The sequence below is a fragment of the Hippichthys cyanospilos genome, chromosome 3 (assembly GCF_059441005.1).
Source record: "Hippichthys cyanospilos isolate Australia breed blue-spotted pipefish chromosome 3, RoL_Hcya_1.0, whole genome shotgun sequence".
Lineage (NCBI taxonomy): Eukaryota > Metazoa > Chordata > Actinopteri > Syngnathiformes > Syngnathidae > Hippichthys > Hippichthys cyanospilos.
The window spans coordinates 26,979,037-26,996,847 of record NC_142371.1 but is presented as its reverse complement, the minus strand read 5'-3'; the positions used below and the strand labels follow the sequence as shown (position 1 = coordinate 26,996,847).

The following is a 17,811-nucleotide window of genomic DNA, read 5'->3' as shown; positions in this document are numbered from 1 at the left end:
CAGGAGAAACTTTAAACCTGCAGAGGTCTGTAGAGTCTGCCACTAATCATTCTAATCAGTCAAAGTGGAGCGCAGGAAATCCCGTTATCAGTAATTCCCAAAGACATGTCCCCTCGGGGTCGTGACCCAGACATTCAGAGACAGATCTCATTATTGCCTGCGAGTTCAGAGCTGCACATTGTCATCCAGCTGTGTGCTCGGTCCCTTTGGGTCACCTGATCACACGCCACAGTGATGCGAGCATCGCAAATGCAGGGGACAAGTTTTTGGTGATGCGCGTGTTCTTTATTGGTTTTCTCACCTTGTTCCGAATCTCCGGTAAACTCCCCCGCCGCTACAGAGTAACCTAAAGAGAGAAATTACAACATGTTACAACATTACAACATGCTGGGGACATTTGTAAAACATTTACAAATGGAGATTTAACTGAAAATTATGTAGTATGTAGGGCTGGGAAGAAAAAAAAAGTTGACCAAGTAGGGAGTACAATATAATAACAATTTGACTAAAAACATCCAATTGAAAAATCAGCCTGAACCATGTTTGCGCCACTGTTTCCTACATGGACCTTTCTTGCAGATGTGTGAGGTGTTGCACTGGCAACAAGGGAGAAAACCTCCCCTAAAAACGGGGTATAAATATTCACACGTACAGAAGATGATAAATAATGAGTAATTATATACGCTCCATCTCATGTTCCACCTTAGATTATTAAAAAAGGTGGTAGGCATAATTACACGACTATATGATGGAACTAACAATAGCATGATCAATTTTAAAAAGATTCGATAGAGACAGCCCTACTATGCATGCCAGGCCAGTGGCTGGCGATGCAATTTTGAAAACTTAATGAAGAACAGTTGCAAAATCAACTCATACATACAGACAGAATGAACACTGAACAGAGCTGTCTGGTCTCTACTCATACGGGCATTTTTTTTTTTTTTTAATATATTGCCAAAGAGGCAACGTAAGATGCAGTGTATGTCTGCACAGGGGTAAGACATGTTTCATTCCCTTTATAATTTGCACGTGAGATGTGCAAGCCTTGGCAAAAGATTGCGGGAGTCCACAGAGGAAGTGAAAGTACACTAAGTAAGTTTATATGAAACTGCAAGCAGGCCTCCTTGGATTGATGGATTGAAAAACTGCAAGTGGGCACTTGGAGATTGCCTTCGATTGTTTCTGTCTGTGTGAGAGGGAGGGGGAGGATGGGGGATTCCAGGGATGAGAAATCTATAAGACTTTGTACAAAAACTGCACATTAAATCGCCAGTAGAGTTTTCACACTTTAAGGGTCAACATCATCATGTAGTCCCCAGAGAGCATTTCAATAATCCTGATGGAGTTGACACAAAAATCTTCAGAGAAGAAACAAGTTAAATGTCCTCAAACATTGCTGGGACAAAGAGTTGATGACGGTCAAAATTTGAACATTCCCAGCTCAATCTGTATGGAAAATAGAGACAAAGGTTGGAGTGAGAGAGGCTTCTGGGGGAAAGCAGACGTTCGTAGGCTGGCTGAAACATCAGAGAGAGCATCATGTTGGCTCTGGCACAAGAGAGAGCACACAAGCTGGAACCCTGGAAGAGATGGGATGTGACCTTGCCAGTCATTGCTGACCCGTTGTCTGGAGGGTCAAAACACCCACTGAAGTTTGTGGACTACTGGACGACCTCTCTTCCAGGTCAAGGCTTATACGTTTGCATCGTAGATGTCAAATATTACAGAATTGATATAGTGTGTCAGGGCAAGTCGCCATGGTTTGATGAGAAGATGCCAAGTCCATATCTATAACTTACTACCAGAAATCGATCCTGCCGGGAAAGACGCACAGGCTTGTCAACTTTCTCTGTTTGGCGATAATGTCTTTTGAGAATGTCCCAACTTTTCTGGGGCCAAGGCACATATTTTAAGTTTGAAAAAATCTCACTGCACACCATCAAACCAGCATGTCAACAAAATACAGTGGGTTCAGTGGTTTCTTGAGATAGAAGTTCAATTTTTTTTTAGCCGGAACCTCATCTGTCTTTAAACATTTTGTGTCTCAAATTCTCTTTCCCCATTGAAATAATTAAAAATGCCATGAATCTGTTCAAAACAAAACAAAAACAAAACCCAAATGTTTATCTTTGCGTTTTTAAATAAGACAAAATACTGTACCCTCTAAAAATATAGAGTAATATAATTACTGGTAAATAAAATGTAAAGAAGGAAACCGTTTGTCCACCAAAGATGTGATGCAGCTGCAGGAGCTTAAAAAAACCCCACACATTTCACAAAGTCAAATCTATTGAAGATTCTCTTATACATATCGCGCCACCTAGTTGCTACAAAAATTTTACAAAAAAATGAAGTCATTCATAACAGTGTTTTGTGTCATGAGGAAATTTTGAAAATTTCCTCGTGAAAGCATTGACGACTTTCAGAACAATTAAGACATTCCGAATGCGCTAAGATTGTCTTGAGAACAAATGCGACATTGAAAAAAACCTGACAAAATCAAAAGAGCCGTTACCATGGTCAACAATTACCAATGTTCAACCCTCAGTGGAATGAGGGCTTATTCACATTTTGGTGAATTTTATGTTTTCAAACATTTACACTCTTGGCCAGTCCAAACGGTGGCCTCATCTTTTACAACTTAATGACCGATTTAAAGTGTTGAAAACGGCTTGATCTCTCTGCGATGTTAATGGTAGAACAAACTTGCATTCTTGGAGTCTCATGAAAAGTGATGATTTTAGAGATACAAAGATTAGCCTTTGTGTATTGATGTTATCTGCCTGCATGTGTCACACTACAGTTTGTGTTCAAACATACAGTATATTGCTTTTATTATCATGCTAAATGTTTGCATATCAATGTTATCCATTTTGTTAGCATTAAGCTAGCATTAAAGAAATAACATTTCTCAAATCAATTAAGTAAATAATGATTAAATATCCCACAGCACATTAGGGTGTAAGTTACCGAGATAACTGTCATCATGTGTGTCTTCAGCAGCAGATGTGTGTTTCTCTCCTGGAACTCGTCTCAGCACAGCTTTCAAGGAGTAGCCGTTCAATATCTCAGCTACGCCTGCTGTCATCACTTGACCTGCACAAAGACACATACGATTAGAGATATTGTACATAGAACAATCCGCTTAGAACCGCCTGCGTAGCGCTCACTACAAAATGCTTCATTGGTCGAGTAAAAAACAGGAAACATTCCTAATGTTACTTAAAGCTCTCAAGAAAACATCTGTCTTTTTTCACGGCGAGGATTTGTGATTTACATGCGCTCGCAGAGACACAAACAACACCTTTGCTCTGCCGTTGAACAGCAGGTCAAACAAACAAACCATTTTATCTACAGCCGTACTCAACCTTCCATAAATCCTCTTTAATGTGCATGTGTGCGCGTGTTTGGACTCAGGCGAAGGAAACGCTGCACTCTTAACCCTCCTGGCAGCTTAACATTGCCTACTTGGCCTGACTTTATCTCCCAAAATAACACATCAACACATTAAACTCTCCATTAAACTTGATTAATGAAACATCGTTTTATAATGGAGCACCCCGTACGCCAAGCAACGAGCTGACCATACCCTCACTGGCCGCAACATTAGGCACAAATTCAGAGTGTGCAATATTGTGCTGGTTGACGTGGTGTATACTGCACTGTTTCATACTGACAGATGTTTATAATACGTTGGTCTCAGTATGATACACTGAATTTCTTCACTACTGCAAACTATAGCCACAATAATAAACAAATTGTTAAATGAATGCCTCCCTCGCGGTGTCAAAACAGCGTTATTATCGTTTTAAAGAGAATTTTTGATACACGTATTGGATATCGTGTGAGTGTACCTAATGAAGTGCCCAGGGAGTATACACTGCTGATGATGATCGTTTTGTATAATAGTCTATAAAATCCAGGCAAAGTGCTTTTATAAACATTAAGAGGAAGTATTTTAACTGGAGGCAGCCGGCCTTGCCGAGACGAGGGCATCGAGAGGGAGCAGTCCATTAGTGTAGTTTGCTGTGGCTTTTATATGCTACTGACACCGCAGACTAACAAACAACAAACTTGGATCGGAAAAATATTGTTTGGTGGTTTCTATACACCTGTATCTGCCTTTTTTTATTTTTACCTTTAGTAAAGCTATACTAATGTATTGTTTTAAATGACAAACAATTACCTTATTTCATAAGGATCTTCATTCCATAAACAAAAAACGGACTTTCAATATTTTTGACTTTGACTTAAATTCCTCGTAATCATAACAGAAATAAAAATATTGTGACGTTATCATTGTCAACAAATGAACGGCCAGACAAACTTTTTTTTTTTTTTTTTTTGCTGTTTGGCTGTGGACTGATTATATAATTCTTTTCTTTATTTGAGTCACCAGGTGAGCATTCCTCTGCAGGATCATTCCTTACGGTAATGCACTAGCTCGCAAATCTTCCACAAACCACAACCAGGAATTAGCCTTCCAAACAGAGAACTGGACAAACAATACTGAAAGCGCAAAGTGACTTTTTTTTGCTTTTCCTTTTAAGTCAAAATATTCTCACAATTCTCCTTGCACCAAAATGGTCAGCCATAACCTGTAATCTAGTTTGCCTTTGTGCCATTTTAAATAAATGAAACACTGCCCAATGACACCAACAGGAAACAAGAGATGAATGTACATCTACGGAACAGTGTTTTTCTTAATTTAGAATAAGTGAAGAGGAAAAGGAGGGACCCTGGAGAGCACACATGGAATAGTGGGAGTACTGGCACACTTGTGCGAGTGAACTCCAATTCTACGTCATTTCAGCATTCTGCCAGAAATCAACATCCTGCAAGCGATCCATCGTGCAGGAAATGCATCTGCGCTGTCCAAATCCTTAACCCCCTCCTTCACCTCGCATCCATCTCGTGGCCTTCTGCAACACGTTACTGTCATCTCCTTAATGACCCGCTATCACACTCGCCACCTTTTCTTCTCAGAGCCTCCTCCTCCTGCCAACTCTGTCATAGAGAAGAGGGGCCATTCCACCTTGCTCCATTACCCCCCCAACAGCTCATTATGGACACCCACTTCCTGTCACACTTGCAGAAGAAGTTAGTCTCTATCATATCTTTGCAATTACACATTTTTTTAACAGCTAGTGCACCACTGTGTGTGTGTGTGTGTGTGTGTGTGTGTGTGTGTGTAGGGGGGGGGGGGGGGGGGGTGTTACTGGTAAACTCATCATCTTGACCCAAGCTGTCTATATGTAGTGAAAGATATGAAAATTAACAGTTTGGGGATTGATGGTTGACCTATTTTATTTCTCGTCAACTCATTCACTCCCCACTCTTGAGTTAACCCATTGTTGTATAATGGGTTGAAGTTAGGGTTGTTACTTTTATCACTTTCAAAACAATTATTTATTGTTTTACATGTGGAATATGTTTGCAATATGTTTGCAAAAAACAAGTTGTTACTTTTGCTACAGTACAAATCTCAAATCCAAATAAGCAATAGCGGGAAGGCGTAGCACCACCATTCTGCGTTTATTACTTGATCACAGTAGAACTGGCCTGGTCTTGATCAAAATTTATGAGTCTGCCCTGTCTATGAAGGTCAAGACTGAGTAATAATGTCCTGGATTCCAAACTGAGACAGGGACCCAGAGAAAGTGGTTTTGAGACCAGTCTTGAGACCAAGACCAATTTTGGGGACTACAACACTGCCACAGTGGTGCAGCCCACCCAATTGCAGATCTGCAGGACCTCACATCATCTGTGAAATTACTAGAGATGCAGCAAAATGAAAATGTTTGGCCAAGATTGAAAATGAGAGGTGCGTGTCTGAAAACAAAACTGCCTCCCCCCCCAAAAAAAAAAAACTACACTTTTTTTTGGCACGTTGCCTCACGGCAGCCAATCACCATTGGGAATGGACTGTAACATTACAAGCAGCGTCCTGTAAGGTCTGTTAGAAAATTGATGAAAATGAAACTACATGGTGTAGCTCTGAATTTTATTCTTGTTTAGTGTTTTAATGGCTGTTTAAAGAGGAATCATTTTAATGTGCTCCAGTCTTTTGGAACTAAACATTAAAGCAGCATTATTCTTCATTTGATTAATTGACATAGCAACCACAAGAATGGAAGACAGCAGCCTTCTCTATTTGATTAGTTACAAGCGACTGAATGGACCATTTATTGTAATTAATTAAAAACATCAAAGTCATTTCACGACGTCATTGCCTTCATCTAGATCAGCTTTTATAGCTTGATAGGGAGCCACATTTAAAGTTATTAACATTTAAAGCATTGACGGACATTTTTCTGTTTGAGTTCGAAATGTCAGACTGTCTTTGAATGTACCACATGCATAGTTTGCTGCTAGCGCAAATTTTGGAGACTTATGTCCTATCAAACGATGACAGCATAATTTATAAGCGGCTTCTTAACGTATTTCATCAGCGTTCGAATATGATTTTTTAAATGACAGTCTGTCGATGTTGGTAGCTCTGCAATGTGACAGCAATAAAAACAGAGTCACGATTCCAGAGGACTCAAGTTGGCCAATATGATACCATGGATACGAAAGCTGACTTCAAAATAAAGCCCTCTACCACTGTTGTTCTGTTGTCCATGTGTTATTTGTTTTTATTTAGCACTCTGAAATGCTTTATAGTAGTTTCCTACCAAGTAGTTTCCTACCAAGTGATGCCCCTCCCCTTCTCCTGCGCGCTCGTATGAAATGGTATGAAAAGACTTTTTTCTAGTTTTGCATCATCACAACATTCGTTTTGTGATGTATTGTTCCAGTTTTATCTTTTAAGTAAAAAGATGAAAATGTGTATTCAGAAAAATGGACCCCTTGTCTATAGGTGTAAATATATGAGTGAATGGGTTTTTTCTTTTCATCTGCTCTTCTATGGGATAGGTGACACTAATGAGAATAAGCCATACAGAAAATGTATGTAATTGTACGTATGTATGTAGGTACATATTACATTTCAGTCCCTCGTTAAATTTCCCTGTTTACATTCCAGTCACCTTTTGGAGACTTTATGGATGGATGTTTGGTTGAATTTGAACTTCTTTGACTTCAGAGGTTCCACTCCATCGATTTAGTGTATGCGTAGTGTGTTACTACATTTACCTTGCCAGTAAAAGCTTCCAGGGCCTCCTACCACCAGCCTTCCTTCCTGGAATAAATACAATTACTTGCGGTCAGTCATGTGACAGGAACTTGTGAGTGCATGTGACTATTTACGCAGCAACAAATGTGGTCCTGTGTGCATATGTTAGTACGTATGCGTGTATGTTTGATTCCTGCTGTCAGCCATGTTGACAACATTTGCAGTGAGTGAGAGCTTCCTGTATAGGAGGGTTACGTTGGACCATGAGATGGAGGTTAAAGGTCCCACAGACTTTACAGTTAAAGAATGCATATGTGTCCATCTAGTCTATTGTGTTAAGAGGCACGTTGGGACAAGAGGCTCCCCACGAGACAAGCAGGCTCCCATCTTTCACGATAAATCTCAAAAGGGAGGTCTCCCTTTGTAACTTTAAGAAGGGACGTGTCGTGGTGTGTTCAGGGAGTCTTTGCCAGTAATGTGCTTTTGTTTCATTCATTCGTACCTTTGTGAAATCCACACTGAAGCCCGCCTGGCAGAAGCCCTGCCCCTCTGGGTCCGGGTCATCTGCAAACCACAAAAGCACACGCATACACACAATTGCGTGTAAAGCAGCAGCATGTCATTTGTTTTAATCAGTGGGAAAGTTTCTTTTCTGGAGCTAAACGCTCATCTGACACGATGAGAGCGTATTACTCATATCAGATGAAACAATTTCATACAAAAAAAAAAAAGAAAAACAGCATTGTCGAAGGCATATTTTCATTTGAATTACACAGCCTAAATGTGCATGAAAATCAAAAGGATGGATTGTTGGAGGCACCCCGAGGTGAAGCTTGATGATGTGTAGCAACGCACATGCGTGTATAAACACAATGTTGATTTATGGGATGTAGGGAGGCTACACAGTCAAGTGTTAGGGGAAGCGCAGAAATTTGACATATGATAGGAAATGCAGTGCAGCTTTATGTCCCCCTTGAGAACGACATGGTTCACTGTGTTAAGTGGGGCTTTGTTTGCACTGGCACGCACACACATGTATTTCTGTGCGATGACGACCATAAGATGCACGTGTATATGTGAGTGTGAACAGAGAAGGATTTGTTTGCCGAGAGTAAAGCGATAAAGGCCACATTTGATCTACTGTTTATGAAGTGCCACCTGATAGCCTCCATTTGTCCTTATCGTGCTCGTATCACCCTGCAGGGAGGGGTGACAGCAGGAGGGACCTGGATGTGAGGGCGGAAGGGTTAGGGTGCAATGCAGGAAAAATCCCTACAAGCCCATTAAGATGACAGAAAAAAGACACAGATATACTATCAGTTGGGGAAGGACTTGAAAGTGAGATGTGAAGTAGCAAGTCCATTTATCAGGAGAGTATTTGGTGTTCGGGTGCAACTGGGAGGGAAAGCATGAGATCGCAAGATAAGCTCTCTTGACGGGAACCTAATCAGGTAGCCTTGCAAAAGCTAATATGATACATCAAGAGCTGTATCAGATAAATAATCTGGTACACCAAAATTTACACTGTTTAGCATCTTTAATAAAGATGCTAATATATTAATAAGCCAGTTAGCAGTCATTGCTTCATAACGCCAGATGTGTCTAATAATTTGTCATTCTCATGTAGCTAAAACAGTATAATAATTTGAAAAAAAATCTTAGGATGAGAATGCAAGCTAACACATGATAACGACACAATGTTAATTTATTTAGCTTCTGTAGCTTTTTTAAATGTACCTACATAATAGGTTCATTAAAGTGGTACTTATTTTGCTATTTTCAGCAGTAAAATGTTAATATTTTGTCTACATTTAATCAAAAACTTAATATTTTTATTAAAGCTTAAAAAGCACATTTTGCCACATGCTGTCAACAGAAAATTATACCATTTTAGCCCAGCGTTGACAGGTTTTATGAGTTTGGCCATGTGGCTTTCGCAAGCTGAGCTGTTGGTTGTGAATACGTGTGATAACATTTTCAGTTGACAGTAGGGAAGCATCATTAGCATTAGAAAATTTGAATCGAATATTGATGATATGGATAAAAATGAAAATACTGTACATGTATTTGCTCGGTGAAATATAATGATAAATATGGGTTACCGAATAACGCATATCCACTTAATTGTGGAACCTGTAAATTTCGACAATCAACATTTTTTTTACTACTTTTCTCCTCCTTAATCAAATCTCTCCCCGTAAATTTTCGAGAGATGAATTTTCTGGCTAGACCAGCAACTGTGTTATGTATGTCTGTCAGGCCAGCCTATATGGAGCACTCAAGGGGCTAGCTAGTGGCTAATTTATGCTAGACACAGCTATATCTGAGCCCAATCTGCTAGCAAGCATTGGCAAACAAGTTATGTATGACAACATCAGAATAATGAAGTTGTTATTGCCCAGAATTATCAATTGAATGTGATTGCAGAACAATATTGTGTTGTTTGTAGTTGGGAACAATAGTTGCAAATAGTAGAAAGACATGTCAAACTGTTATGCCAGCTCCTGGGAAAAATAACTCATTAGGTCATGTTAGACAACTTTATTTTGATTTATTGTAGTAAGTTAGACATCAGTTAGGTGCGTCATAAAAACATTGTTAAATAAATGCCTTCTAAAAGTATTCATCTAAAAATATATTGCATTGATTTTTACTCATTAGCTTATGTTGTGGCCAATGAATGCGTGCACTCCATTCAGATTCTTACAGAAAACTGCAAAGGCAGAAAAAAAATAATAGGTGAGGTGGATAGGAAGTGTAGGCGGAATGGTAGAGTGACTCACTAGTCCGACATGGCGAATATTCTGCGTAGGCACTGAAGTTCTGGACGGCCACGTAGCAGGTACCCACGGGATCCATCTCCCCGCTCAGCTTCACCGTACGCCAGTGGTAGAGAGGAGCGCACGCCTGCACAATACATTACAAGTTTACTTTTGGAAAAACAACCTCAAAAGCAGAAGAACAGAAAATCAAATGATTTTGATTCATTTTACATATTTTTTTCACATTTTTTAACATTTTTAAACCACAGAAGTAACACACATAGTAATATATTTTATTGTCACATTCTAAACTACTGTTATACTGATACTTTAGATTCCTTTTTACTATAGCAGATCTCTGACGATTATGTACATGGTACCGCATCATTTGCTGTGATATATAGTCTGACGTGCTACTAAAGTTGAAGCTGCTAAACTGTTTTATCTTTTTTTTGCTACGGACAATAAACATTTTATTACAATTTTCCAATGAATGCTTACCACTACTTTGCCTTTGTGTGTCCTAACTGAGGCTCCAAACCACTGATGGGATTTAAACTCCAAAGGTTCTCTGCTGCCATTTACCTTTATCATGCGGTTATCTGGAGACATGAAAGAGCAAGAATGAGCAAAAATGCATGAAAATCATTAATGTTGGCATCAGAAAATGTCATGAACTTTGGCGCTGACTCCATTTATCTTTGATAAAACACAGCCTTAAACAGACCATTAAATAAACACCAAAAGAGACATTTGTCAGGATGTTATTGTTCTTATTTTTTTAAATAGCTAAAGCTGGTCTCATAAAATAGAACAGCACCTGGGAGAATAACACATAACAAGCATCTCCCCGCTGACTGCACTAAATTGTGTTCGGACTGGTGTAATGTTTTTTTTTGTATGTGTTTGTGGATATTTTCCACCATTATTGCAGCTGGCTCTCTTTAGGAATGTGTAGCCCCATCTTTGTGAAACACCTTCCTTCAACACATGCTCATTCAAATTCGCACTATGCATGTGCACATGTTGCGCCGACCAGTTCACAACAATGCCTGGCTGTGGTGAATATGGCATTTTCGTCATTAGTTAACTGACTGATTGATTTCCCCTGGGGAGTCTATAAAATGTTATCATTTGTCACCAAAACTTTTTTTAATCCGTGTTTTCAGAACACTACTCTTTCACTGCCAATCCTGCATAAAAATATGGTTTAAAAATCTTACACTCACTCCCAACCTCGTATAAAAACAGTTTTTTTTGTTGGTTTTTTTTTTTGTGTATGAGGTATCTCTGGGCACTGATGCATCTCCCCTTCAAAGCACAGGGCTCAAAAGCCTTTTCAAAGCTATAAAAATATCCGCTGGGTGGCAGAAGTAAATTTGGTCAGAGATCAAGAGATCAGACAACAAATAAAAAAAATGAAAATTAACAACAGGAAGAGGGGGTGTCTGGCAAGCTTTGAAGAATGATGACGAATGACAGAGAAAACTGAAGAAAACAAACAAATAACATCAAAGAAATGTTTCATAAAGGAAATGTCCAAGAAGGAATCAAAAGAGTCTAGGATGAGACAAGCAGTAAAAAAAAGCCTCCCAGGAGGCGATAGTGTCACTCGGGTTGCTCTACATTGCGCAAATCGCTCCAAGTTCCGCGTCTTCTCTCTCAGGAGAAAGACTGATGACTACAAAAAGATGACAAAGTTCAGATGGATCCTGATCCATCCGATTATTGGGAACAATCTAGCGGTGCCACCGGCAGCAGAGAGACCCCCCCCACGTGGAATTAAGTGCTAGCTTAAACAAACTTCAAATTTGAAATAGCGGGTTAGGACCTCATTCATATGCACTTCAGTGGTGCCAAACGTGAAGTCATTAAGAAATGCTTAGTTTGGTTTGACGGAATTTGGTTGAGCTAGTCGCATCAAACACCTTTGAGATAAACGTCAGCGAGATTGTATTGTGTGAGTCCCAGCACTATTGATCTCTCTGGCCCTCAAGTCCCCACAAACTATTCTTAATCTTGTATAAATCTGTTATAGTGGCAATTCTGTTTACATATTTTCTTTTCCTGTATGTTCAGATGTCCCAATACAGTACTTTTTTCTTTACAGTATGTCCAACTAATTTGCTTCAGTCTTCCATCCACCACGATACTGACATGACATGACATGACATGTCTGCCTTTTGTCACTGCTATCATGAAAACACGCAGGTACGTGCACATAACCGTGCACATGTGAAACTGACGCATGGATTATAACCAGCAAGACAGATGCGCACACACAGATGTTTGCCACGCTTACCCTGGTTATTGTGTACATGTGTGCTTCTTTCTCGTCTGGTGTTTGTACCTGTAATAATGGGTCTGCTGTAACTCTAGAAATATCCACCATGGTCTCCGTCATCAATCACCTAGTAGTCCACAAAGAGATACTGTACATACTATTTAGATAACTGCACATATACAAGCACACACTTGCAACTGCTGGATTTCAGAAAAGGCAATTAACCCAGAAACACTTAACTCTGAAAACTGAACCTTTGTGAAGCATTATCTAGAATTATCTGAATAAAATCCTTTGTCAAAAACAGACAATTATATGCAGCGTTGGGAGTAATGCCTTACAAAAGTGTTTTGTGGCGGCTTATGTCGTATGTCGAAGATATGCTGCCGCTTCCCGCAGTGGATTAACCAGCATTTGGAACCCTTGTCAACAAGATCCCTTTCGGAACTAGCAATAATGACAAGGTAAGTTAACACTAATTTTCACTGTACAATTGCTAATAATAGTCTATAAATAGTTCTGGTCAATATGTATCAAGATGAAGCACACAATAACAATGATGTTGGCTAGCTGCTAATGTTAGCCCCACCAAAACCATTTGAAACGTGTCCCTAACCTAGCCAACTCAAATTTGAAAATTAGCATTGAAATTGTGAAATGCACTAACTGTTTTTGCCGATAGCATAAACGATGCTTCACTGTGCTGTGAAACTAAGTAATAAAGAGATTAAAGTAAAAAGATTTTGCACCTTTTCTTTAAAGGTTTACGATACAATACAGATGAAATGATTTGTAGTTGTTTTAAGCTTAAGTCAACCTTTCACTGGATGTGTAATGAATGTAATGAGCTCCATTTAGAACGGCAAATCCATATTTCCAGTTATAGTGATGAGAGTAATACAAAAGTACTGCAATAGTAGTGTAATGCATTACATTTCAAACACAGTAATATTGTAATGTAATTACTTTGAAATGATAGTAATAAATAATAATAATAAATAATGCATTACAGTTTTTAAGTAACTTGCCCAACACTGATTACATGCAAGAAGAGAACTTCCAACGCGCGCCAAATCCATTGCCTGTATTGTTCATTTTTGTGCATAAAGTATCCCAAAGTACGGATAGCTGTAGCATTTGCGGCTGGCAACCAATCCGGGGTGTCCGCCAGGCCCACAAGACAGCGATCCTAGTGAGGATAAGCAGCTAGATGGATGGATTCAGTTATAATCAACAGCAAAAAGCTCATTTTATTACCAAATTATTTTCATGAACACCTCACAGCTCTGCTTGTTAACATCACATAACTAGCAGGTGGGCCATGATTGTTCGTTACCCGAGCCTCAAGCACAAGTGATGTCATTTTCAGTTGACTGCAAGAGGGAAAATATGTTTTTAAAAGTATTATTGTCCATGAAAAATAAATTCATTAAAACAACAAAGAACATGGGTCTCTACATACTTATAGTATGCTGTATAATGCAGGCTTTTATTTTCATACGTGTGATCATAACTTTTCTTTACAAAGCCTTCAAATTTGATGCTGCTCAGACGATGATTTAAAGCCACTTCCTCCAGCCAAGTGGGCATGAAAAAGTCATTTTTGCCCTCTCATTCTGAGGATGTTAAGTCATCTCAAAGAGAGCGAGGGGGTGGATTGATGGAGGAGAAGGGGAGACAAGAGGAGGGGAAAGGAGACAGGGATACATTTTCAAGATGTAATGAAAAGCAGACCTCACCCAATCCCCCTTCTTTCTTCCGAAAGGGAACTAAATTCCCATGTGCACACAAAGCCCCCCACCACCACTCATGCTCCCCGCCTTTCTTGTGTTCTTTATTTTAACCTCCTTTGGAAATGAAGCAGGAGCCGATTGGATACTTTGCATATCAAACTATTGAGTCTTGCCCCAGCAAACCTGACTGCCATCTTTTTGATAAAACCCACACGCCTTATCGCTCTTGTTTTTCCATGCAAACAGCACGAGCATGCCAGCTCACATACAATTAACTCATTGGTTTCAAATGTAACAACTGAGGTCACCTTTAGCTTTAAAAGGGCCATACGCAAACTCTTTCCGTCAAATATATTGAGACACCTCTCGGTTCAGAACAAAATAAGGGCGGGAACTCACTGGCGTTGTCAAAGGGAATTTGTCTGCAGCTGTCAGGCAGGCCAGGCCAAGGGCAGTAGTACACAGACCCGGCCTCCACAATGCCAGGCTGGGAGGTATTGGCCTTGGGAGCCCCTACCAGCACACTGAACCTGCGGCACAAAACACATCTTATAAGAAATGTAAGGAAAGAAAAGGCAATGCATATCACAAAACATCCATTTTCAGTCATCCATCTGTTACGTTACAGTTTAGCGCAGCATATTCAGAGATAAGTTTATTCCTCAAATCTAATTATACTCTATATATTTAAATACGTTGATACATATGTGCATAGATGAAATTATTATTCAGCAATGTTTCGGTTCCCTTATCAATTGAAAAATAGTTTTGAAAATTGATTGTTTGGGTGTAAAGGTGTCCAAATGCTCAGAATTCACAACAGCAAATATTCTCAATTTCATTTATCCTTTATTAAAGCAGACTCATTAGCATAGTAAAAAATCAGAGTAAGAACTTTACAAGCATCTTTTACTTTGGAAATCCAATTTTCTGACCTTTTACACAACAAATCAGCAACCAAATTACAAAAATAAACATTTTTTGGACTGCCAATTCGATTTTTTTTAACTTGTTCACTGCTATTGACAGCTACAGATGTTCCCATTTTACTGAGCTAGGTAATGAATGAGTTAATTATTTTACTTGCTATTTTACGCCCTTGTTAGGTAGATGCAAAGGAAAAGCAGAAAAGAGCAGCACTGCACCGGAGCATTGTAAATCTCTTACTTAGATTTCTGTGCTGATAAATTGGAATTTCAAGTCAGCTACTCTAATTATACTTTCGGGCGCCGCTAATATAACCATAGCTCTCTGTGAGACTACAGCAGCCAAAAGGAAAGGAACGGGAAGGGACAACAGTACAGTTTCTGTAAGGTTTGATCATTTAAGATTTAAGTAAATGTGTACTGCAGTAATGTTTGCCTCAAAAATGTAAAGTTTAAATATTTTTCACATTTAAAAAAAATCAGGTACTCACATACACATAGATGAAATTTCATCAAATATGATTTTTATGGATGGTAGCTGACACCCTTGACTAATGCTTATCCAATATAAGGCAACTGAGCACTTTAGTGTGATCATTGCTGTGCTTCCACACTTAGAACACGGACATTACCTCCAATTCAAATTAAGGAATGGAAATCAATGTTTCATATGATACTACCCATATTTACATATGCATAGCACACAAAATTCTGTCGGCCTTGAAAATTGAGTGAAAATACAAAAAATACTGGCCGTCTAGAGGTTTCTTTTTTTTTGATAATGCTTGGCACTAAAAGAGTTAACCATGAAAGATGAGGAATTACTGTACAAAAAAATTACATATATGTCTACACACATAATGTATCAATGTATCATTTGCATGCTTATTGACTGTATGCATGCACTGTGTGACTATTCCTTTCCTGTACAAGCAGAGACAGATTATTTTTAAAGGTCAAATTTCTACAACAATATTTCATAGTTGTGCATTCAAATTCTTTGATATTTTCCCTATCCGCTATTAATATATATCCACTGTACACAGCACAATTTGTGAACATTTTATCTAATGCTCTATTTGGCTACTTGAGGATAAAAATTGCATTATCCAGCAATCAATAGGATGCTGTGCTCTGTACCAGTCTCATGTATACATGATCAGGTTGAAGAAAACTTAGTACTGAATAATCCTTCATGTAAAAATGTTTATGAAGTTCTTGAATTGGAACGTTGAACCTCTGGGGATTATGCATGTCTACCTTAGTGTTGCGATGGACAAAGTGGCCACTCACGTTTTGCTGTCGGTGCTTGCCTGGAAGAAATCCACGGAATAACCGAAATAACTCCCAGTGGGTCCGTGGTAAACGGTGGGATGCTGTGCGTAAAGGTTGAAGCTCCATACCCCACTTGGCGCGCACCAGAAGAGGGAGACTAGCCGGAGTATCAACACTCCTGTGTGCCTTGAACGCTCCATCCTGATGCTTAGGACCCCCGGGTTCAACTGTGGAGGTCCCGCCGTGCGCAAGGTGAGGTCGCCTCAAGTGCCGGCTGCAGTCCGTCTGGATCACCGCGGCCGCGCTCCTCCCCCGGATCTTCTCCTTCTTCTGACCCCCTTCAAGCCAGCAGCAGCAGGTCTATGCTTGGGAACCTCCACAATGCAACCAAGTCCCACCCCCGCCCCCCTGCTCCAAACTTTTACCCCCATACTCATAGAAGCGCGGACATTAAAACAGGCACAGACCTCAATTGAGCGCGCAAAGTTTGCGTCATCGCTCCGTTTATGGCGCGTTTTCCGCATGGGGGGGGGGGGGGGGGGGGGGGGGGGTCTTAATGCATCGTTTTAAATGCCTGAACAATAAACACAATCTAAACGCGACTTTAACGTGCACACATGCGCAGGAAATGAGGAAATTGTGTCGTGCATTCAGAACTAACATCCCCTTTGCTTTCATTAAAACAATGTTCCCTTGCGTTATGAGTCATCTTCTTGAAAAAAAAAAGTTAACTTTTTGTTTTACAGGCATTTTAGTGTCATGTTCTGTTGGGATTTTTGGTTGTGGGTTTATTTTGGGGGGGTATCTGTTTTTTCCCGTTTATGTGGTTCCTGTTTCTGTTCCTCTCGCGTCAACAGACAGAATAACAAAACGAGACGGTCTTTTTTTTGTCTTGATTTGTAAGAAACATGCCTCTTTCTACAAAAAGGTAGAATAAGACACATTGTAATTTCACAGGAAATTGCAGTACGCATATGTAAAAAACTGAATGTCTATTACTAAATATATCTTTGGGATTGTATGTGTAAATAGATATTATTTACTACAAATAATGCAAGAATCTATGCTGCTGACATATAGTGACAGTCCGACCAACCAATTGATCTTTCACTTGGCAGCAGAAGACAAAATTAAGATGTATAGCTGCTGTACTTTGTTTTTTTTTCATACAATTGAATAAATCGTGAGTTTATATGAGTTTATATATATTTCAAATCAGATTTATACTCAACTAAGCATCTTTCAAATGTAATAATTTGTGATTAAAACAACAACAATAACGTTGCTGTTAGATTTGCATCATATTGGATGACTTGGCTATAAAACAACTGCAAAATCCCCTGTATCAAAAACATTTACAAAAAGATCATGATAATGGACTGAGAAAAAAACACTTTGGACAGTCTGCTTAATTTAACAGAGCTTTACAGGCGCATTAATAACAAAATAAACTCCTCTGGCAGTCTGACAGTACAGCAAGACAAATGAAACAGCATTAGTGTCTGTCAAGTAAAAAAAAAAAAAAAAAAACCTTGAAGAGTCAAATGGAGACGCTTCCAACACCTGTCATCTCTCACTTCCTGACCCCCTGCCCCCATCACTTAATTGCATGCTTCACCTTGTCTTTGAGTAGCTTTCATGCTAGAAGTATGTATACATCGTGAAGGGTCTGCTCTATGTCCACATGTAAATTTAACATGAACAAGATGAA

General features: G+C 39.4%; 1 protein-coding gene across 3 annotated transcripts in view; it reads right to left on the bottom strand.

Annotated features, from left to right (window-relative positions):
• LOC148426601 (integrin alpha-8-like) overlaps positions 1–16,409 on the bottom strand; it is a 48,825-nt gene extending 32,416 nt beyond the window's left edge. Inside the window, exons 1-8 of one of the 3 annotated variants that reach the window (XM_088410205.1) lie at positions 16,119–16,409; positions 14,299–14,429; positions 10,384–10,484; positions 9,904–10,027; positions 7,623–7,684; positions 7,141–7,186; positions 2,974–3,099; positions 302–346 (exon numbers count right to left, since the gene is read on the bottom strand). In XM_088410205.1, the coding sequence (XP_088266331.1) occupies positions 302–346; positions 2,974–3,099; positions 7,141–7,186; positions 7,623–7,684; positions 9,904–10,027; positions 10,384–10,484; positions 14,299–14,429; positions 16,119–16,300 (817 nt within the window). In that variant the 5' untranslated portion in view covers positions 16,301–16,409. Of the gene's footprint in view, positions 1–301; positions 347–2,973; positions 3,100–7,140; positions 7,187–7,622; positions 7,685–9,903; positions 10,028–10,383; positions 10,485–12,184; positions 12,368–14,298; positions 14,430–16,118 lie in introns of those variants that run through there. The other 2 variants (XM_088410207.1, XM_088410206.1) reach the window with 2 other exon arrangements.
• Positions 16,410–17,811: the final 1,402 nt, after the last annotated feature.